This window comes from Myotis myotis, unplaced genomic scaffold (genome assembly GCF_014108235.1).
Source record: "Myotis myotis isolate mMyoMyo1 unplaced genomic scaffold, mMyoMyo1.p scaffold_m19_p_8, whole genome shotgun sequence".
Lineage (NCBI taxonomy): Eukaryota > Metazoa > Chordata > Mammalia > Chiroptera > Vespertilionidae > Myotis > Myotis myotis.
The window spans coordinates 21,850,420-21,873,811 of NW_023416390.1; the positions used below are offsets into that span (position 1 = coordinate 21,850,420).

Below are 23,392 nucleotides of genomic sequence, written 5' to 3' on the forward strand. Positions count from 1 at the left end.
CCCAGATCACACATGTCATTGGGTTCTAATTATAAATACTATGTAAAAGCTGCACAGAGGTTCATGGTACCTAACTCTTCCCTTCCGGACCTAAAGGCTGTTTACAGTCTCACTATTGTGTACATTTCAAATGGTATATTTTAGGACAGGTCCTTTGGGGAAACCTCTAAAACAGAATTACTGAGTCAAAGGATAGGAACATTTTTAAAGCCTTGATACATATTGAGAATTGCATCAAGAAAATTGTACCAATGACACCACCACAATGTATAAACACCCATCTTTCCATATACTTAAAAATTTTCAGGATTTTATTAGGTTTTTCTTTTTTTAATTGATTTTTAGATTGCACGCGTGAGAGAGAAACATTGATTTGTTATTTCACTTATTTATGCTTTTATTGGTTGATTCTTGTATTTACCCTGACCTAGGATGGAACCCAAAATCTTGGCATATTGGGATGATGCTCTAACCAACTGAGCTACCCGGCCAGGACAGTTTTAAATCTTTGCTATTTTGATAGATAGAAATCATATCTCATTGTTTAGCTTGCATTATCTTGATTATAAGTTATAACATTTTTTCATGTATATGCCATTTATTTATCCCTTTATTAATTGGGGTCTTTGTGTTTTCTCATTTATTTAAGGTCTTTATATATTAAGTAGAATAACTCTTTTGCAAATCTGAGGCAAATATTTTCCACTTTTTTTTTTTGCTTTTTCTTTTGTTTGTGTTATTTTTTTTTTAATATATTTTATTGATTTTTTACAGAGAGGAAGGGAGAGAGATAGAGAGCTAGAAACATCGATGAGAGAGAAACATCGATCAGCTGCCTCCTGCACATCTCCTACTGGGGATATGCCCACAACCCAGGTACATGCCCTTGACCGGAATCGAACCTGGGACCTCTCAGTCCGCAGGCCGACGCTCTATCCACTGAGCCAAACCGGTTTCGGCTGTTGGTGTTATTTTTAAAAAACCTATAGAAGGTTTAATTTTTTTAAGCAGCCAAGAGAGCAATTCTTTCCCTTGTTAGGTCTGTTTCCCTTTGTCTGAGTTTAAAAGTAATATATGCCTATTAAAGAAAATTAGAAAAACTCTTTTATTGCTTTTAGCCTGAGAAAGTCTTCCACTATCAGAGATCAGAAATATATTTAATTTCCTTCTAACAATATAAGGTTTACTTTTATCTTCTTAAACTTTAATTCACCTGGAATTTATTTTGATGTACTCTGGGAGGCACTGGTCTAGATTGCTCTTTTCCAAATAGCTAGTCAGTTATCCAAGCACCATGCCTTTCCAACACCATTAATAACTAACCTCTTTGTTCCCACTGTCTTCGTTAGCTGCGGTTGCAATAATGCTGTGTAACAAGCAAATCCAGAACTGAGATGCATACAGCAATAGCATGTATTTTTTCTCTCGTGCATCTGTGGGCAGGCTGGGTTTCAGCTGATCTAGGCTGGGCTCTGTTGGGTTGCACTGGCTTCCAAGCCATGAGTGGGGCCAAGTCAACTCCATGTACCTTACATCCTCCTTAGGCCAGCAACTTCCTGAGGGATGTTCTCAAGGTGAAAGGAAAGGCACAGGAACAGAGGCCAAGTTAACCACAATAGTACATTTAAGACTTCTCTATGTATCATGTCTGTTAAGATTTCATTGGCCAAAGCAAGTTACGAAACCAAGCCAAACCTCAGTGGTGTGGGGAAATATATTTCACCTCCATGGAAATGATGCATGGACACATGGTAATGGGTGTATTTACAGGGAGAGACTAAGAACTGAGAACTGAAATGTAATCTACCACACCTAGGGAGGCAGACTTTCAGGAACCTAGGTTACCTATCTATATATATAAAAGCCTAAGCAACCGTTACAACCAGTCGACCAAATGACCAGTTGACTGGTCGCTATGACATGCACTGACCACCAGAGGGCAGATGCTCAATGCAAGAGCTGCCCCCTGGTGGTCAGTGTGCTCCCACAGCCAACCTCCCATGGCCGACCAACCTCCCACGGTCTCTCCCCCCGGTTGGCCGGCCCCAATCAGCCCCAATTGCTGGCCAGGCTGAGGGACCCCACCCGTTCATGAATTCGTGCACCAGGCCTCTAGTGTATATATATATAGGCCTAAGTGACCGGTTGACCAGTTGACTAGTCGCTATGATGTGCACTGACCATCAGGGGGCAGACACTCAATGCAGGTGCTGCCCCTGGTGGTCAGTGCACTCCCACAGCGGGAGCACCGCTCACCTGACCAATGGGTGCCAGACGCAGGGCTCATGGCTGGTGAGCACCACTGTGGAGGCTTGAGCCTCTCCCAATCGATTGGACTGACTGGACACAGCGGGACCAGGATGAATGAGAGAGGCAGGCAGGAGTGGCAGGCGGCATTGGGCTGCTGGTTTCGGCCTGATCCCTGCAGGCCATGCCACCCCACTGGTGCATGAATCCATGCACTGGGCCTCTAGTGTTGCGATAAAGGCAGAACAGAATCTATAAAATGACCCAAGGTTAAGGAAAGCTTTTAAGGCAGGGAGATAATCCCTGTTTGTGCATATGGTAAGGAAAAATAGTGGCCAGGAGAAACACTGCTTAAAGATATGAACAAGAGGGGCTAATAGTACTTCCTCTAAAAATTTTAAATATAAGTAACAAAATTTGTAGAGGGATGGGCAAGCCTCTAAGAAGGCTATTAGCTGAAAGCAAAAGATTGGAGGGCCTGAGGATAATGAGAGGCAACCTCAGCCATGTAAAAGCACTGCCAAGCCTTGGTGTAATGTCCCAGGAAGTCCGATTTGTGGAGGCCCTGATTCACATGGGACAGTCGTTTTCTCCTGTCCACGAGGTTGGAGCAGAAAAAGTGGATTGTCAGGTTGGTACAGGCAGGTCTGGAGGTTGGTAGACTGAGGTTGGAGGGACAGGGTATGAGGAAGCTGACAGCTGGTGAGTGGTTTAAGAGATGACCCCAAGTTCTCAGTGAGAGGGAAGCCATGTAGGCTGGAGGGCTGAAGGGCTGAAGGGCTGGAAGAAAAATATTTTGAGGGGCTAGAGATGGAAGGGTGCATGTTGTGGGAGTGAGATAGTCAGGCAGAAGGACACCGGAGCGTAGGCTCTCAGACGTAGAAAGTTTCAGGGAAATCCAGGGTGTGACCATGTGAGTAGGTTGTGGAATTGCATTTGAAAGCCTTGGAATTGAGGTCAGGAACTGAGGCCAAGGCAGAGTTCAGAATCACTGAGGCAAGATTCCTGGGCCCAGCCAGACCTACTGAGTCTGAATCTCTTGGAGAGGGGCCAAGGATTCTGTATTTTAACAAGCTGTGTGGTTCCTAGATTCCCTAAAGTTGAGCTAAAATGTTGAAGGAGCCATACTTGTTGGAATTACCTGGTGGCAGGCATCAGGCAGGAAGTCTAAAAACAGTGTCGAACTCCTCAGAGTCTGGACTTGGTCTGTGGCTGGACTGATGAGGAGGGTGGAGAGTTTTTAAATGAGGCAGGAGGAGCAGTGATGTTGACCTGGAAAGGCATGTGACAGAGGTAGGAGGCAGAGGATGTCAGGGGGATTTATTTCTAAGCAAACCAGGGTTCTGGGGTGTACAGCACAACAGCTCGGAGGGAAGCTCACAGTGGGATGGTGAGCTTGGGGTGGGGGCATGAACCAATGCTGCATGTGAATGGGGCTGGGCTGAGTGGAGCCAGATTATCCTAGTCACCACTTCTGCACTGGCTAACTTTTCTAAACTGAACTTCTTCACCCTGGTCCAACATGATGTCTCTTGTCTCTAACATCCAAACAGCTCCAATCATCTCAGCTTCATGATTGTGTCATCGTGGTCATCATTGTCGTCGTCGTCGTCATCATCATCATCATCATCATCATCGGTTTCCTGAATGCCAGCCAAACACCAGGCATCAAGCTTGAGCTAGGATGCAAAGATGAAGGCAGGCTTTCAATCCTAAGGGGAGCTAACAGGCCAGTTGGGAAGGCAGGATTCAGACACCAGAGATAGACAGACTAAGATGGCAAATGGATAAGGAGATGACTTAAGAACCCCACCCCCACCCCAGGAACCTGGAAGGAGGCTTGCTCTTTGTGAGTTAAACTCTAAGACCACCACATCACAGGCCAGACCTGCATGACTGCCAGTCACCTGACCCAGGTTACCAATGGGTCTCTCCTTAGGAGAGTCAGAGGCAAACCTTAGTGTTGGCAGTATCCCCCAAGCTACTCAGGGGAAGAGGTCATGGGCAAAGACCTAGATTGTAAGGGTCCCCAGACTTGGCTTTCCTGCAGCCTTCCCTAATGTTATGAAAAATGCAGCCATCAGGCTTGTTCTGGCTCACGCTTCACAAGCCACCCAACTGAGTCAAAGAGCTGGAGGGAAAGTTTCAAGTGGAGCGAGCATGAGTAAAGGCCTGAGATGGGAATGAGCTTGGCACATCTGAGAAATAGTGTGGCTGGTTTGTGGTGAAAAGAGGAAGAATGGCATCTGATGACGGGGGAGATACGGGCTTGGCCCCAGCAAGCAGAGGCCTTGGAGTCGACATTTCAAAGATTACTTGTGATGGGTGGTGGGCACACAGTGCAATAGACAGATCTTGTAACAGAGAAACCCACACCTGAAACCTATATGTTCATGTTGACCAATGTCACCCCAATAAATAAATAAATAATAAAAAAACAAAAGAACACTTGTGAGTATTTAGTATATGTCTGGCACTGGAGATTCGAAGATGAAAAAAAAGTGAAATCATAGTCCCTACTCTTAAGAAAGATAATAAAGCCTTCAAGGCTCTAGACTCTGAGATAAACATGTAAACAAAATATATGGCATAGGAGTATTGCATTGAATGATGCTATACTGTATGTACGAGACCTAGAATTAGCACAAGGGTGGGAGGCATGTTTAAGCCCATGCTGGGGTGGGAATTCTGGAGAAAAGCTTTCCTGAAGAGAGCACACCTGATCTGAATCTTTGGGGAACAAAGAATGAATGGCACTCCAGGCAGAGGGCACAGCCTGTGCAAAGTCATGAGGGTATGAAGCAATATGATGGGCTCAGGCGAAATATAAGCTGTTAGGTATTAACACAGTGCAAGAGGGGGCGAATAATGAAGCATCGGCCTGGCAGGCACAGAAGATTCTCACGGAGCAGAGGTGAAACAAAAGCAGATTTGGAGCAGAGGTTGGAAGTCTCCCAGAACAGTCCAGGGGAGGGGAAGGTTGGCTTCCTGAGTCTGCATGTGTCCCTAAAACACCCACCCTCACTCCTTATCCCTAGCCCTGTCCTAGCTCCAAATATTTCATAAAATGCAGTTTAGATTATTATCCTTAATCTTGTTAATGTGTGTGTGGCTTGAGATTAGAATTTGGTCATCTCTGTATTCTCTGCTGGCTTATGTCTGAGCCTGCATTTCCTGTTTCAGATGACATGGACTGTGTGTTAATTTCTCAATATAATGCCTGGCACAGCCTTATCTTCAGAAAGGTGTGTTCGTAATGCCTTTTGATGAGGCTTCATAATTCTTTACTTTGCATGTATAGACACAAACTCCCTTGGAAGAACTTTCTGCAAATTAGCTTGTCAGTCTTCTCCCCCCTTTGCCTCCTCTGTAGCACACAGGAAGCTAAGGGCAGGGGCTTACTTCAATTCTATCTTGTTTATTAAGAGCCCTTTATGTGTCAGGCAGTGAGAAGGAGCTGAATTGTAGGCAAGGAGACAGGGAGGGAGCAGGCTATAGGCTCTTGCTCTCAAGATGTATCCACATAAGAGAAACTTTATGTCTGGTGTTTCTGAATGAAATCCAGGACTAGGTGTTGGGATTACAATTCAGTTTGGGGATCATTTAGCCCATCTGTTGGGTTTTAGGGATGGGGTGGGGATTGAGAGCTCCAGTTCATTGTGCATGAAGATCCTATACTTCCATACTCTCCACGCAGGGTAGGTGGTGGGTGGGTGGGGGGAGGGGTGGTGGTGAAGCTCAGCCTTTAGATCCAACTACCTAATCAGAGTACAGAAGAGGGAGAGAGAAAAATGTGTGATTTGGGAGTCATCTAGCACCATCTCACCTGCTTCCCTCCAACCACCTCCCAGTGGGTGAGAGAGCTAGCTTGACTGTTTGCAGCATTTCCTTCCCTTCCTGTGCTGGGTCAGGGCAAGACTGGAGCCAGGAGCCCAGCCATAGCTCTGGTTTGCCCAAATTTGTAGGTGTTACCACGCCTGCCCTTACATCTACTTCCATCCCAGGGACCATGACAGTGGGGGTTGGGTGGTGGGTAGAGATGTGGAATTCCCTCAGGGCTTAGGAGTCGGAATATTTTGGCCCTGGTCCTCTCTCTGCCACCCATTGCTGCATAACCTTGGTCCAGTCACTACCTCTGAGCTTCTGTGGCCTCTTATCCTTCAGGGTATGGCTTACATGTCATCTGCTCAGGGGGCCCTCCGCCATTTAAACTGGTCTTCTGTCCTCCATATCACTGGCCCCCAATCACACACATGTATGTATGTATATATAGCATATACATATATGTACATGTATAAGTATAAATACATATACACACAATTATGTTTGTCTGCTTATTTGGTTTGTTTCTCTACTAGATTCAAGATTGTAGGCTTCGGGAATGCAGAGACTGGGTGTCTTTGATCCTTGTATCTTCAGAGCCTAGCACAGTGCCTGGCAGACAGGAGGGATAGAAAAGTAACTAAGTGAATGAATAAAGGAACGAATGGCCGCTGCCCCACATGTTCCTTCCAGCTGAAAATTTTCATGAGCCTAAGGTTTCCCGCTAAGAGGAGCATTCCAGGACCCTTCCCAGAGTTCCTCTACAGGGGGGAAGGTGAGAGTTGCGTGGAGGGTGGGCTGCAAGCCTAGGTCCCTTCGAAGGATTCAGGCGAATGTGGACAGGAATCCGTGCAGGTCCGAGGGTGCTCGAGTCCCGCCTCCAGGCCGGCCAGCGGGGGCGGGGCCGGGCCGCCTTTGCCCGGGTGGCATTCGAGGGGTTCGCCAGACCGCGGGTGGCGAGAGGCGGGTTAAAATGCTAGTCAATGGCAAGTCGGGGCCAGAACGCCCCCATCGCCCCCCCCAGCCTGCTGGCGCAGGGGGCGGCGCCTGCGCCCTGTGGTTGCCTAGCAACGCCCCGCCCCGCCCCCCGCCCCCCGCCCCGCGGCGGCGGGCGCCTCCCCCCAGCATGGCCTGGCTGGGCTGGCCGGCGCCGTGCCTGTGGGTCGCCAGCTGCGGGCTGCTGCTTGTCCTCGTCCTGCTCCTGAGCTCCCGCAGCCGCCGAGCGCGGCGGCCCCTCCGCGGCCTGTTCATGGCGCGCAGCAAGCAGCTGCTCTTCCGAATTGGGTTAGTGCGGGGCGCCCGGGATGCGGCGCTCGGGAAGGCGGGCTGGGGGGACTGACCGGCGGCGGCCGCGGGAGGCTTGGGGGTCAGTGCGGGTGAGGGCTGGGGGGTCCGGGTCCAGAGAAGAGCGGTGGGAGAGGCGGGCTGGAGAAACCACTGATCTGGGGGAAGAGAAGAAGTCGGTGGGTTGGACATTGGTATTGGCTGGTAACGGAGGGTTGGAGGGGCAGGCCAGGGTGGCCAGACATGAGGCGTGAGGGGACATCTGGAGAAAAGAGACAGGTGAGGGCGGAGACAGGGAGCTGGAAAAGGAGGGTAGGTGCAGTATCCCGGACCCAGAGGCCCGGTGGACAGGTGCAGGGTAGATGGGATGCCACGTACCACCTGACATTTGAATAGGCCAACTCCTTCCACGTGTCCCTGCCCCTCTCCCCGTCACCCAGCTCCCCACCACACATCAGCTCCCCTGGCCCAAGCGAGTGTCCCACCCCTGTAGGTCAGTCTGTCCCCTTCCCCCTATCCTGGCCTGTGTGGGAAGCCCCAGGCTGTGAAATCCCACCCTACTTAACACGCTTGACTTGTTAAGGTTCACTGACCTCCAATGACTTTTTACTGTCTAACCCCCTCCATACCCTGTCCTCACTCCCTACCCTGTGCTCACTCGTCCATTCCCCCTACTTCTGCCCCTTCCTAGGCAGGCAAGAGTGGCTAACCAGCTCTGTTCTGCCCTGAGACACTGAGAGAAAGGGAAGGAGCCCGAAGAAAAAGATTTCCTAGGGTCCCTACCCGCTTCCCACGACTAGCAGGGCCAGGGGGCAGGACCTCAAGTCCCAGTTTAAGGACAGTGATGTTGGGGATGGGAAATGTGGGAGCCCTTGCCACAGGCCAGTTTCAGGCAAGGACCTAAACTTGGGAATTTCCTGAGCTTAGAGAAGACATTGTACAATTCACTTCTCCTTAGACCACCACAGATATCTCAGGTGCTTCAGCCCTAGGGTGCTCCTCCTATTCAGTCTAAGAAATAGAGATGTAAGGGCCTAGTAGTGGGAGAGAACTGGAAAATACGGCGGGGGTGGGGGGGTTCTTATGTGTGGGCCTTTTGGGGCGCTCACATTTCTAATAGCCTAAACATCGGTCACGTTCTCGATAATGCACCCACCAAGTCGCCATTGCTCTGCTAATAGGATTAACATAATGAGATAAATATTTAGATACTTTCATATTTGGGATTTAAAAAATTGTCTCCCCACAAAAATTTTGGAAATTTTACAATTCTATTTGGGGAGGGATTTTTAAATCTACTTCTGATTTTCAAAATGGGTAATGTTGAAGTCATCATACAAACCCTGAGGAAGTAGAAAATAGAAGTTTCCACAAGGAACTGGAATTAGAAATCCTGAGATTAAAATTCCCAAACTGGCCTTCTCCGAATCCTGACAGTTCGAGTATTCCTAGAATTTTGGATCTGGGAGTTACCAGGTTGCCAAACTTGGAATTCTCAAAGAGTTTATTTGGAATTCAGTATTCCTAAGGGTTTCCTGTATCTGCATTTCAAGGTTGCCTTGGAATCCACTCCCCAAATTTGCAGAGCAGAAGGGCGTGCCTGGAGTCAGAGTTCCAGGTCCTGCCCCTCCACGGTCTGGGAAACAATCGGTCCAGTCCCTGGAGGGAGAGGCTGCTGGCTGCTGGGAGGGGCAGCGGGTGTTAGCAGGAAACAGGCTGGGGAAATAGGCAGGTGTTGATGCCGTGGGGGTGCCTCCAGGAAGGATGGAGAGGGAGGGGTGGATGGAACAGGACATGATGGGGAGGGGCGGACGGAGAGGACCACAAATAGAGGAGTCTATTGGGGGCTGGAAAGCAGCAGTGGAAATACTAAGTAATGCCTGGGAGAAGAGAGATGGTTCATGTTATCATTAGTAACAATCATCACTGGTGTTTGACAATTTTATAAAGGGCTTTTCTCAAACACAACCACAGTTGTCTTGGAATGGGATAACTGGGCACAGTAGAGGGTAGATTTGGGCAAACCTGAGGTAGACGTGCGCATTTGGGATTCTGCAGGGTCTGAGGAACAGTGAGCATAGTAGTTAAGCACATAGCATGTGGGGTCAGGCAAATCTGCTTTTGAATCCTAGTCTTGTTGCTTAGTAACCATGTGACCTTGAACAAATAACTTAGCCTCTATGTGCCTCACTGGTTTGCATCTGTAAAATGGGCATAGTGATAGCGTTTACCTTCTGGGGCTTCTGTGAGGATCAAATGAAATTGTGCATATATGTGCACAGGGCCTGGCTCATCGTAAGCGCTCAGGAAATGTTAGCAATTGCTCATTCTGTAGCATGGGGACTAGGTGGAAGGTACATGGTGCTAGGTAAGCTCCTTCTGGAACTTTTTACATGCTTCTACTCCAGGCTTCCAAGCCTGTTCTGCCAAGCCACCCATCAGGCAATCCTATGGCCCCTCATACAGTGAACCCCTCGCTGCCTGGGTCAGGATTGTGGGATCACAATGTGAGCACAATCTAGTGGCTCTTCTCAAGAAGCAGGGGTAAGAGCATGTGAACAGGAACCCAAACCGTGGCAGGAATCAGGGCATGACAAGTTCCCCAGGAGTGAGTGACAGGGTGTGCATGAGGAGGCTGGGATCAAGAGTGTGGGCTCTCCCAGCTGTGTCCCCTGCTTCATGTCTCAGTTTCCCTTTTGCCCCTTTGCCTTCTCAGTGTTGTTGGGTAGGGAGGGCGGGCTGCAGAACCTGGCCCAGAGCAGAAAATCTGTCTGCAGAGTGGGGTTGAATGGGGAACAAAGCTGGGCCTGGGAATGTCTGCAGAGCTAAGTGGATGGCAGCCAGCCTTTGGGGCTGCACAGCCCATGCTACCTCCCTGACCAAACCACCCTCTCCATTTCTAGGCACAGAGGATCTTTCTTTTAAAAAATGTTTTTATTGATTTTAGAGAGAGAAGCAGGGAAAGAGAGAGAAAGAGAAACATTGATGTGAGAGAGAAACATCGACCTTAGCAGCCTTAGCATCACAGCAGCCCCTCTGCTCTCCCCCTGTCCAGCTTCCCCTCTGCTGACGGGTTAGTCTACAAACCCTGGCTCTGAGCAGATGGCCCCTTCCCCAAGCCACACTGTCTACAAAATGGAGTTCACACCTTCACCCAGGCCTTTGGGGCCCTCCGACACCCCCTCCAAATCTGCCCAATTCCATCATCTCTAGGCCATGAGCTTTCCCATACTTCTGTCTGAGAACCTGTCAGATCTTCCTTCCTCTCTACATTTCTACTGTTGCAACCTCAAAGCTCACCTTCATCAAAATATGTCCAAAATCTGAACACTTATCCCCACCTCCACTGCTCCCACCCTGGGCCAACCCACGGTCAGCCCTCACCTGGCCTCACTCCTTCAGCCTTTGTACCTCTAACCAGAATGAAACCGTTAGATTTAATTTAGGCCCTGACATTGTTAAATGTCTTTTAATGAATGAATAAGTGAACAGCTTGGCCCAGGTGCCATCTCCTCTGCCCAGCCTCCCCAGTCCAAGTTCATCTCTGCCTCCGAGGAACCCCTCTTTGTCTTCCCTCTTAGGGTTTTCATCGCATGTTCTTGCTTTTCTTGCATTAGGTGTTCACAGGTCTGATACCCCTCTGGACTCCCACAGGCCTGGCCCAAGGGCAGTACTGGATCAAGAGGGCCTGAGATTGGCAGGGGATAGAGCCAAAACAGACAGACCAAAATCAAACCAAACAAAACCCCAGGGGCCTAGGCTGGGCAGTTGGCCTGGGGTGGTGGGCAAGGAGACAGAACTAGTTCAGGCCTCTCTGCCAGGACTGAGAAACCACAGAGAGGGCCCAGCAATGCCTGTGCCTCTGGTCCCCCTGAGAGTCCTCAGGAGCAGCTCCTCCTCCATCTGGGAAAGATGGGCGACGTCTGGAAAGGGCCTTGAAGTCCTCAGAAGACCATTCCCGGGATGGGCATGGAGACGGTAGACACAGGCCCCATGAACTCCGGGGCAGGCCTATGTTTGGACCACATGCAGGCACTGCCCTTCTCCTGGGCATGGGGAAGTACCCTCTGCCTGCCAGGCTTGCTGGAGCTTCAGGAAATTCACCCTGTAGGGCTTAGTTAGCTGTCTCTTTCGCTTCTTCAGTTTCCTCAGCTTTCACAACTCACAAAACATGGAGCTGCTCTCTTTGTCCCTCAGGAGCCTGGGAGCAGGCCCTGGATGCGGTAGAACTCTGTGTCCTGGTGTCCGTGCAAGTGCCTCAGCCCTCAACCATTCCTGGGTCGGCTTTCACAAAGAATGAAAGCCGACTGTGGCTAATCAGACACAAAGCCTTCACCACATGTCCTTGCTTATTCCTGTATTAGCTGTTCAAAGGTCTGGTTCCCCTCCCTGGACTCCCACAGACCTGGCCCAGGGAGCAGGACTGGGATTAGAATGAGGGAGAGCAGGGAAAAGCTAGAAGAAACAGACCCAAACCAAAACCAAACCCAACCCAGGGGCCTGGGGTCTGGGGGGCATGAGAGGAGAATTCCCAAATCCTCCCTGACCAGAGGCCTCACCAACTTAGCTTGCCTGTTGGGTCCTGGTGGAATCTGGGGCCCCACCAGGATTGGGGGTCATTTAGAGAGTGCCGGAGGGAGGGGTCAAAATAGGTGACCCTCAATAGGGGCTTTCCAGGTCATTCTGTTGAATGCAGAGCGCCCCCCCCCACCCCCCCATGCCCCACCCCCATGCCATCTTGAGGCTGAGCCCAGGGCCTGGCTGGGACAGACACTTGAAAAGCCCTCAGGCCTGCCCAGCAAAGGAGACTGCCCTTGGGGAGGAGGGGAAGAAGAAGAACTTCTTTGTGTGCTCTCCACTGTGTGCAGAGGGCGGAGGTTAGGGGGCGGGCTGTCTCACTGTCTCCAGCTGTCCCACCAGCCTCCCATGGGGGCTGGAGGTTCAGACTCAGATATCAGAGAAGCCACGCTCTGGTTCAGTGTGCCCGTGACCCCTCACTGGGGCAGCTGGTGCTGTGTCCGCAGCCCTAACCCCAGGGGAGGGCCCCTCCGACAGCTGCAGGGCTCACCCCAGCCGGGGGCCCCCACCCCCAGCCCTGCTCTTGCGGAGTGGTTTCTCTGTCTCTCCCACTGGGTCCCAGAGGACCAATTAGAAAATATTCTTTCCTTTTTGGTGAGTGACTGTGGGTAGTTCCGGGCCCCAGAAATGTTAAGTGAGAATTTAAGTAGGGGGCCAAAGGAGGAAAAGACCAGAATCTTCGTTGTTAGCCGGCGCCCTGGGTCATTCTAGAGCCCAGCTTTCTGCCCATGCCTGGGGGCCCATGGCAGAGTCTGATCCCACATCTGGCCCTGGGGTGTCAGGTCATCTTGTCGGTCACAGTGAGCTTGCTGGGCTCTGCTTCTTGCCTCGGCAGCAGAAGAAAGGAAGTGGTAGGGCCCACTCCATGGGGCAGTGACGTCCCAGTCACTTCCCAGTGGGGCCTTCATCTTTCACATTTTCCCATCTAGGGTCTTGTTCTTTTTTCCTAAATTGTCTTCTGCATCTGACTCACGACACTCCCCCGAGAACCATCAACCCCGTCCTAAGTCCAAGACTGAGAAGCACAGGGCAGATTGGAAAGGGATTCTCCGCTTCAGGGCGTCTTACCCTGAGGCCCACGGGCTCTGACCCTCTGTCCTTGTGGCAAAATGCTGCCTGTGTAATGAGTTGGTCCTGGGAGATGATTCACAGTGTCCTGGGGTCTGTATCTCAAAGGGCCCAACCTAGTGTCCCAGGAGTCCCAGGGACCAGATCCTGGGCTGCGTGTCTGGTCAGGGTGATAGGTCATTTTCCTCAGCAAAGGCCCTCCAAGGAGCTGGGTCTGCCCCCAAATAGCTCCGCCCACGCATCTCATCGGAGCCCCTTACTTGGGTTGGGGAGGATTTTAGCAGTTAAGAATGCAGACTCCAGGGTCAGGCTGTGGGGTGATTCTCTGCCCCACCACCCACTGCTCTGCGGTCCCAAGCAAATCCCTCTTACCTCTCCGGGCTTTACTGTCCCCATCTGTGAAGTGGAGGGAAAGTAGTACCTGCCTCGGGGTTAGTTGGAGGATGATAGCAGATCATTGATAGGGCTGCTCACAAGGAAAGCTGTGGAAAAGGTCACTGTTATTAAAGATGAGCCAGTGAGCTCCAGACAGGCAGCCTAACCTGGTGGGCAGAGCCAGGGCTGTGGACTGAGCCAGGACTGTCTAGTACTCCTAGCTCCTCCACTTCAGAGACCCTGGGTCCAGACCCCAGGGCTGGGGAAGTTGGGATTCTGTGCCCCAATGACACAGTCCCATCCATGCTCTTGGGTCTAGGTGACCTGCTTAGCAGAGCAGCCTGTTTGGCCAGTTGTGTGGGTGCCGGAGGGGGAGGGGAGGGACTTGGAAGCAGGTGGGTAAGAAGGGGAGGGGAGAGCAGGGGCAGAGGTGGCTGTAGCTTAGGCCCCAGATACCCCCACTGGGCTTTGCAGGGTCCACAACCTGGCATGAGGCTAGCTGCACGGGGTGCCGAGTGGACAGTCCATTTCAAGTGCCTGGTCGCTTTAATACCTGCTTGCCCAGCCCTCCCCACCTTCCTGGTCACTAACCATTCTGAGTACCAGTTCTGTGCTGTGCTGGGGCTGGGGCTGCAGGGGGTGCAGAGGAGCCAGGAGGAGCAGGCTGGGTCTCCAGCTGAGTCCACCTGCCCTCTTCATGGTCCTTACCAGGTGGTAAGGCCCTGCCTCTGAGGGGCTCCCTCCCCGTGGAGGGGCGAGGCCGAGTGCTCCAGATGGAGGCGGGGAAGGAGGCTTTCTGCTGGGGCAATCAGGAGCTGCAGGGTTTGAGCTGGTCCCTGAAGGAAGCTTAGGATTCCAGTAAGTAGAGAAAGGCATGGGGGGTATTCCAGGCCAGAGACCTGCAGGAGGATGGTAGTTTTGAAATTTTAATGAGTTATTTCAGGTAGTCAAAAAAATAGATAACAGTCTCTCCACTACCCAGCTCAAGAGATATTGCAGACCCTGTGAAGGCCTGTGCCCTCCTCCTGCTGCCTCCAAGGGAGCCTGCACGCTGGTCTTCCCCTTAGCTGCTGTGATTCTTTACTGTGTACGTCTACATCCCCACCAATACAGGCGATGGTTGTGCACTTTGGCATTGTTTTTGTTTTAATCCTCACCCAAGGATATTTTTTCCATTGATTTTTAGAGAGAGTAAAAGAGAGTTGGGGGAGAGAGAGAGAGAGAGAGAGAGAAAGAGAGAGAAACATCCATGTGAGAGAGACACTTGACTGGTTGCTTCCCGAATGCATCCCAACCAGGGCCCAAGGATCAAACATGCAACCAAGACACATGCCCTTGACTGGGAATCAAACCCACAATCCTTTGGTCTGCAGTCCAATGCTCTAACCACTGGGCACATGGGCCAAGGCTACATCCTTTGTTTTCCTGGCTGTGCAGTTCTCCATGGTCTGATTATGTCACCACTCGTTTATCCCTTGCGCTGTTGGTGGACATTTGGGGCTTTTTGCTTGTTTACTCTTGGGAGCACAGGGTCTTCCCTGGGCCACAGAGGGGAGGAGGCAAAGACTTGTTCCCATCCCAGTTCAGGCCTGACTGGGCGTCGGACACTCGCCTGTCAGCAGTGGGGAGCCACTGAAGGCTTTTGAGCAGGAGCGGGACTCCGTCAGCAACGGTGCTTCTTTTGCCAGTGGTTTGTAGTTTGGATTGAAGGTAGAGAGCTGTGTAAAGGAGGCTTGTACAAGGGCCCGCTCCTGGGTGAGCCCATGGGTGAGGGGTAGACGGTAAACTTTTTCTTTTTAATTCTTTGCTGTTGAAAGTATCACATATTTCTCCTTTCCCCTCATTGACCTCTCCCAGCCTGCTCCCGCCTCCCAGCACAGGCCCTCACCCCCCTTGGTTATGCTGATATGCGTGCACACAAGTCTTTTGGTTGATCTCTTAACTCCCTCCTTCCACCCTCCCCTGCCTTCCCTCTGAGGTTTGACGGTTTGTTCGATGCTTCTGTGTCGCTGGATCTATTTTTGCTCATCAGTTTATGTTGCTCATTATATTCCACAAATGAGTGAGATCGTGTGATACTTATCTTTCTCTGACTGGCTTATTTCGCTTAGCATAATGCTCTCCAGGTCCATCCGTGCTGTTGCGATGGTAGGAGTTCTTTTAGAAGGTAAACTTGAGGGAAAGTCTGTTTTGGTCGCATGTGTCAGGGGAGGGTTAAATCAGGGCTCACACTGTGAAACTGGGCAGATGACAGGGCCTTTCCCAGAAGGAGAGGCAGCAGGAGGAAGAGCTGACAAGCATGGTTTTGGACGCTGGTGATTGTGACACAGCCATTATGTAGAGATGGAAGAGGAGCCAGACCTCAGAGACTGGAGAGGCACGTGGAAGTCATTGTCAGGGGAGGACTGGGCTGGGAGCTTGGGGCGAGTGTCCCACGTGTTACTAGGTCCTCAGGCCCCCCCTTCCCCTGCTTTGCACTGTGATCCAGACTTCAGGGCCACCCTGTCCCTCCCCCCCGCCTCCCTCCCCTACGGCCAGCAGGTCCGGCACCCATCTCCAGCTTTCTCGTCTCCAACACCCCCTCCAGTCCACTCAGCGACTCCATTTCCCCTGCCACCTTCCACTGCACCCCTACATAGCAGCCACATGAATCCTTAAAAAGGGAAGTCAGAGCACATGCTTCCCCACTTTAAAAGCCACCAGCAATTTTCCACCCCTTCTCTTGGGCCTGGCCCCTGCACACCTCTGCTCTGACCCTCTCTCTGCCCCGCTGGCCCTGCCTCGGCCTGCTGGAAACTCCGAGGACACACCCCACCCCTGCCTGCCCAGGACCTTGGGCCGCACCACCCAGGCTGTCGGCACTGCTGTCTCCCTCTCATCTGTCCATTCCCACCTCAAAGATTGCCCTTGGAGAAGAGGCCTTCCCTGACCACCCTGTCCACAGTAAGACAGACCTCTTCCCTTCCATCACCAGCTATAGTTAACTGCTTGTTTGTTGGTTGGTTTTCCGGTTTGGTCTGTTGGCCGCTCCACTCACTATTCTGGCAGCAACCCAGCTGCCTGGTTCTCTGCTGCCTGTACCCTGTCTGGCATGTGCCATGAATATTTGCTGAAAAAGCAAATGAAAGAGAGGGGCCTCGTTTACTGCAGCTTCTTAATGCACAGCCCCTGTCCTCGTGGATCTTGACCTTCGTTGGGGGACAAAGCACATATGAGCATCCAGAAAAGGAAAGCAGGGGGCAATGAGCAGCCCCTCCCAGCTGTGGACGCCTTCTGCTAGCAGATGTGAGGGGCGCCTAGCTGAATGTGGGTAGGAAACAACAGTTGCGCAACACTTTCCACTCCCGGGCCCTGACTATTGCCATTTGTTACCTTGTTTTATGTCACTTAGTCCTCACACAGCACTGCAGGGTAAGTCCTGGTAGCATGCTAAGGATGAGGAGCCTGACCTGTGGGCAATGACTTGCCCAAGCTCTCAGGAGCAGGACTCCAAGCACAATGTGAGGTGGTGTCAGGGCCCAGAGGAAAGGGTGATTTTAAAAAATTATTTATTTTCTAGAGGCCCGGTGCACAAAATTCGTGCACTTGGGGGAAGGGGGGGTCCTTCAGCCCGGATTGCAAGAGGGCGCAGGCCAGGCCGAGGGACCCCACCAGTGCATGATCAGGCCTGGGGTGGGATGCGAGAGGTTGGCCAGCTGGGGAGGGACCACAGGAGGGCTCCAGGGCATATCTGGCCCATCTCACTCAGTCCTGATCGGCTGGACCACAGCAGCAAGCTCACCTACCAGTTGGAGTGTCTGCCCCCTGGTGGTCAGTGCACGTCATAGCGACTGGTTGACTGGTGGACTGTCTGCCCCCTGCTGGTCAGTGCACGTCATAGTGAGCAGTTGAGTGGCCTTAGCATTCATTAGTATATTACACTTTGATTGGTTGAATGGATGACAGGATGACCAGACACTTAGCATATTAGGCTTTTATTATATAGGATGATTAATTTTTAACTTTTCATTTTGAAATTATTTCATACTTGCAAAAATAGTACACAGTATCCCCACATGCCCCTCACCCACCTCCCTTGAATGTTAACTTCTTTCATAACCACAATACTGTTATCAAAAACTAAGAAATTAACATCAATATAAATTATGAACTACTCTCCAGACCTTATTGAAATGTCACCTATTGTCCCACTAATGTTCCTTTTCTGGTCTAGAATCCCATCCAGGATAATTAGGTTGTTCCACAAATCACCTCAGGTTGGGCATCTCCCGTGCCAGCTCTTTGTCATCACTGATACACCCACCAGAATCCGCAGCTCCCACAGCTCGCTCCCTCCCTCCCTCCCTCCTCGGGGCTTCTGCACTTCCTCCTGTCCGGTTCTTGGGGAGCTTTCCCCAGATTCTCACTCGACCTGCTCCCTTCTTCTTGGAAAGTCAGCTCCAGAGAGGCCTTCCTTGACTCTGGTATCTAAAATAGCTCCTCCTGCCGAAACCGGTTTGGCTCAGTGGATAGAGCGTCGGCCTGCGGACTGAAAGGTCCCAGGTTCGATTCTGGTCAGGGGCATGTACCTGGGTTGCGGGCACTTCCCCAGTGGGAGATGTGCAGGAGGCAGCTGATCGATGTTTCTCTCTCATCGATGTTTCTGACTCTCTATCTCTCTCCCTTCCTCTCTGTAAAAAATCAATAAAATATATTAAAAAAAATAATAAAAAAAAATAAAATAGCTCCTCCTCTGTCCTTGACACTATGTTTGTTGTCCTGTCTGTCCCACTAGAATATAAGCTGCAAGAGGACGCTGACTGTGCCTACTCACTGTGTGCCAGAGCAGGCTAATCACAAGGCCTCACTAAATATTGGTGACTGAGTGAGAAAGTACAAAGTGGCTGAAGCTGATTAAAAAACAACAACAACAACAGTCCTGACCAATATGGCTCCGTTGGTTGAGTGTCATCCAGTGCACCTAAAGGTCACCGGTTCAATTCCCGGGCAGGGCACATGCCCAGGTGCAGGCTCAATCCCTGGTTGGGGGGGTGCATGCGGGAGACAGCTCATAGATGTTTCTCTCTCATGTTGATGTTTCTCTCTCTCCCTCTCCCTTCCTCTTTCTCTAAAAAAATCAATGAAAACATATTTTATAAAAAGAACAGACTGGTAGTTACAAAATAGTCACAGGGATGCAAAGAGCAGCATAGGGAACACAGTCAATAACATTGTGCCAACTATGTGTGGTGTCAGGTGCGACACTTAGTACATATTTGTCTAACCACCTGCGGTACACCCGAAACTAATACAAAATAATATTGAATGTAAACTGTACAACTGAAAAAAAAACAATTAAAAAATAAAAATAAAAGAGAAAGAGAGCCTATGAAAAATGGACATAAAGTCACAAAGAATGACAAAACCCCTCCATCGTGTGTCGAAATTCCCAGTCAATACCGGTGCATGAGCACACAGGCAGGGGCTGCAGTGATTCACTTTAGCTAAGTCACATCTGCCAGATTGTCACAGGAACCTGCCTGGTTTTGAACAAATTGCTTGCAGACAAATCAGCTAGCTCTTTACGAAGGGCCTGGAGAGTGGTCACGCCTGCACCTCAACCCCCTCCCCACACCCTCACAATCAGACTAGCACGAATTTTTCCATTAATTTTTATATGGGACAGCACCAGTTTTAAATGCATATGTGAGGACATGTAACTCCCATGTGGAATCACTGGAACTACATAATTCACATTTCTCAGCTTGTGTAGGGATATGTATTTCGTTCTGACCAGACCACTGGAACGCTGCACAAAACGAACTCAACTCTTTTTATTTCTCCTCTTGACACACCACATCCTACCCTCACACTCTACCTTCAGCTCATGGATGAGCGAGGAAGGACCGATGAGAAGAAGAGGACAGATCGGTGACCCCCTTTCCCTTTCCTTCTGTAGCATCATTTGCAGCTTAGTTGGTTGAATCATACAGAACGTAACTTGCGTAAGGAAGGATGTGGTAGGGTTCCTTGGTCATTTTTGTTTCTTAGAGCCCCACTGCTTTCTTTATACCTTTGAAGCAGATTCTGGTCTGAACTGAAGGTGTGGCCCCTCAGGCAGTGCCCCCCTCACTCAATTGTAGGTGGAAACTCACCTTGTATCACTTTGAGTCTGGTTGCATTCCCACACATAGTAGGTCTGCCAGAATTCTGTGCTCATGGGTCATTGCAAACACGGTATGTGTATGGGGCAGCAAGGAACAGAGCATACCCGTGTTGTGTGTATCACCTATGCTTGTGTGCATGTTCTGTTGTCCCATCAGACTTCACACAAGGTCAAACGTAAAATCATTATGGATTTCAAGATGGGAGCAGCAGAGCATCAAACCCAGCAGGGGCCACACACCTGTGAGGCTGGCCCTGCGTGCTGCCTTCGGTGTTTGTAGGGCTCTGTCACTTACAAGTCCCGCGTCCTTTTCGCAGCCTTTTCACTGTGTTGCCTGGGATGGCCTGGCAGGTGGCCAGAAGAGGGAGGAAGTGTGGTCAGCCCATCCAACCTCACCTCTCGCTGCTTCCTCCACCGAACAGCCAAACAGGACTTTCTAGTTTCCCTCAACAAGCCCTGCTGTCTGCTAGTATAGTTTCCTCTACCCAAGTGGTTCTCCAAGTTGTGGTCCCTGGGCCAGCAGCGTTCCCATCACCTGAGGTTGTTGGAGAAATGCCAATTCCCAGGCTCCTTTTCAGGTGGTTCAGCATTCCCTGGCACCATTGTGATGCATCCTGCTCTTCCTGAAATATATTTCTCACCTATTTCAGCTTCCTAACTCCTCCACCCCTTTCACTGAAAAAACTCACACTCCAGGAGTCTGTCTCAATTTTTCACCTCCCCCTGATGGGCTGCAAGCAGGGTGTGTCTGTCTTGCTCTCCATCTTGTCCTGAGTACTGAGCAGGGCAAACAGTAGGCACACAATAAGTGATGGTGGCGTTGCATTGACTCAAGGGTGGCCAGCGGAGGGGAGACATGGGGCCCAGGCCTCACGGAAGGTCGGGAGTGCGGGGCTGAGCACAGACATCCCGCCCTGCAGGTACAGCCTGTACACCCGCACCTGGCTTGGGTACCTCTTCTACCGACAGCAACTGCGCAGGGCTCGGAATCGCTACCCCAAAGGCCACTCCAGAACCCAGCCCCGCCTCTTCAACGGTGAGCTCTGGTGGCCCTGGGCCAGTCGCTCCCAGCTATGCCCACTACCCTCCCTGCCTACTCCCTGTCACATACCCTGGGCTCCCTGCTTGTCACCTCACCCGCAACCCACTTCTGTCCCCAGGAGTGAAGGTGCTTCCCATCCCCGTCCTCTCGGACAATTACAGCTACCTCATCATCGACACCCAGGCCCGGCTGGCTGTGGCTGTGGACCCTTCAGACCCTCAGGCCGTGCAGGTGAGGGGCAGGGGTCCCTGGGGTCACCTTGGGGACTAGCAGCTGCCCTTTACTAGAGAAGGGCTGGTCCTGGTCCCTCTGCCAATGGGATGTGCCCCCTCCTCATGCGCTCACACACAGAAACCCCCACAGCCACAGCCTGGGGCAGGGTGGGTGGGTGTCCAGGGCTTAACTGGAGGAAGCGGGGAGGGCAACAGCGAGGGAACCAGACCCCAAGAGAGCGATGCTGACGCAGGACTGTGGGTCCCTCATTCTCTGTGGCTCTTTCTGGCCCTCTTCTCTCCTCACCTCTGTCTGTCAGTATCCAGGACTCTCCATTTTCCCCTCCTGTTTCTTACTCCTGTGTGTGCTTATGTCTTTCCTCCCCTCCCCTCCCCTTCCTCACCTCTCCTGTGTGCCCATGCTGGGTCTCAGCTACCACCTTCTCTGCTCCAGCCCTTTCCTCCCACCCCCTTCTCTTTCTTTAGCTCTACCCTCTCTCTCATCCCTCCCTCTCTCTCACCCCTCCCTCCTCTCTTTTCCTCTCCTTTCCACCCAGCACCCATGCCCCTATCTCTCTCTGCCTGGAGCCTCCCTCTGTGCCCTGTTCCTCAGTCTCAGTAACTTCTCTCTCCTCCAGGCTTCCATTGAAAAGGAAGGTGTGACCTTGGTTGCCATTCTCTGCACCCACAAGCACTGGTAAGGAGCTGGGTGGGGGTCCAGCTACACTTGCTCTTCCCTAGCTGACTCTTACCCAACTCATCTTGCTAGGTCTGAGCTCCATAAGGTCAGGCTGGGCTGGGGGTCAGGAGGTCAGGATGGGGGCCCACACCTCATGAAGTACCGGGGCCTTAGCACAGAGGGAGGGCAGTGGGCCTCCCACTGCTCCACTTATCAGGCTCCGGAAGCCCCAGAGGAGGGCAGGGCAGACACTTATCTCTCGTTCCGTGTTCCATGGGCACTTCTTACATGCCTGCTGTGCTCCGGGCATGGGCAGACCTTGTGATCTCTTAAGAAGATTATAGTGCAACAGGGGAGACAGCCGTGCATGAAAGTGTACAACAGTGACAACAGTGGCAGTTGGCACAGGGTATAGAGGGTGGTGGGCACCAGGTGGGGCATAATCAGATCCACTTGGAAGAATTAGAAGCTGGTGACCCAGGAGCTGAGAGAGTCCAGAAAGATCAGTTGACATTGGCCGGTGATGGGGGCTGGCAGGGTGTGTGTGGGGTGACATTCTGGGAAGGGAAACAGCTTAAACAAAGGCCCGGAGGTATGGACAGCTCGGCTCAGTCCAGCAGCCAGGGACATCCAGGGCTCACAGGCCCGGAGATGCCACGGGAAGAGGAGGCGAGGAGGCCTAGTGCAGTTGTCCCTCAAAGCCCTCCCTGTCCCTGCTGTCCTACAGGGACCACAGTGGAGGGAACCGTGACCTCAGCCGGCGGCACCAGGACTGTCGGGTGTACGGGAGCCCTCAGGACGGCATCCCCTACCTCACCCAGTAAGTCCCTGACCCAGGGGTGGGGTGGCACTTCCATGGGCCCATCCCCCAACTTTCAGTCAAGTATTTTGCTGATGCCTTTCCTGGCCTTTAGAGAGCCAATCACAGCCCATTTGAAGACTGGCACTGCCCACCCCACAACTGATCCAGCCATGATCCCCAAAGCAGGAAGCGGGGAGGGTTTGGATCTGAAGTTCTAGGCACTGGGGGTGCCTTCTCTTTCTGGTGTGGAAGCCCCGACTCCTGCAAATCACCTGGCCCCTTGAGCCTCAGTTAGGGCAGGACCAGGTTGGCGTAAGCTCTAGTACCTTCTCTCCCCTGTTGCCTTGCTCCTCAGTCCCCTGTGTCATCAAGATGTGGTGAGCGTGGGACGGCTTCAGATCCGGGCTCTAGCCACCCCTGGCCATACACAAGGACATCTGGTCTACCTGCTGGATGGGGAGCCCTACAAGGGCCCTTCCTGCCTCTTTTCAGGGGACCTGCTTTTCCTCTCTGGCTGTGGTGAGTTCCCCCAAAGGGAAGAGGGAGGGAAGAGGCCAGGGCAGGGGCCCAAGGACCGCCTCAATGCCATGCAATGCAGTAAAGCACTGTCTTTGCACAGATGTTGCCTTGGCAGTTACTCTGATTTGGGGAAACCGATACCTATGTTACCTGAATTTCTTTTATATTCTCATGACTTCCCACAAGGACTGGATAGAATGAGACAATGTCTGTAACTGAGTACAGGGCATTTGTTTCCACTGGGTGGAGCCTGGTTCTCTGATACAGTGACTCGGGGACTAAGTTACAAAAACTTGAGAACCCCTGAGCAAGAGGACGATGGGGATCACAAGGCCCAGGCTGTACAGAGTCCCAAAAGGCAGCACTAGCAAAGAAGGAAGTGCTCCGTGGAAAGGAGCAACCTGACAGGGCCATGCTTGGGGTTGTTAGGACCCAGCCTGAAGCCTGGCACCCCCTCTCCACCTGCATGTCAGTATGTGCAATGGAGGCCTTCAGGGGGGCTTGGCTGGGGGTGAATAGATGGGCCCAGCTCCCTGGTGTGTGGTTGAGGGCTGGTGGCTCGAGGTGCACAAGCTGGTCCCTGCCCCACTTCACGTTCCTTATATCATACTGTGTTATC

General features: G+C 51.6%; 1 protein-coding gene across 2 annotated transcripts in view; it reads left to right on the forward strand.

Moving 5' to 3' along the window:
- Positions 1-23,392, forward strand: part of PNKD (PNKD metallo-beta-lactamase domain containing) — a 70,445-nt gene that overhangs the window by 43,738 nt on the left and 3,315 nt on the right. The window contains exons 1-6 of one of the 2 annotated variants that reach the window (XM_036320504.1): positions 7,177-7,353; positions 20,440-20,555; positions 20,680-20,792; positions 21,412-21,470; positions 22,180-22,272; positions 22,610-22,773. In XM_036320504.1, coding sequence (XP_036176397.1) covers positions 7,196-7,353; positions 20,440-20,555; positions 20,680-20,792; positions 21,412-21,470; positions 22,180-22,272; positions 22,610-22,773 — 703 coding nt within the window. In that variant the 5' untranslated portion in view covers positions 7,177-7,195. Of the gene's footprint in view, positions 1-7,176; positions 7,354-20,439; positions 20,556-20,679; positions 20,793-21,411; positions 21,471-22,179; positions 22,273-22,609; positions 22,774-23,392 lie in introns of those variants that run through there. The other variant, XM_036320503.1, reaches the window with a different exon arrangement.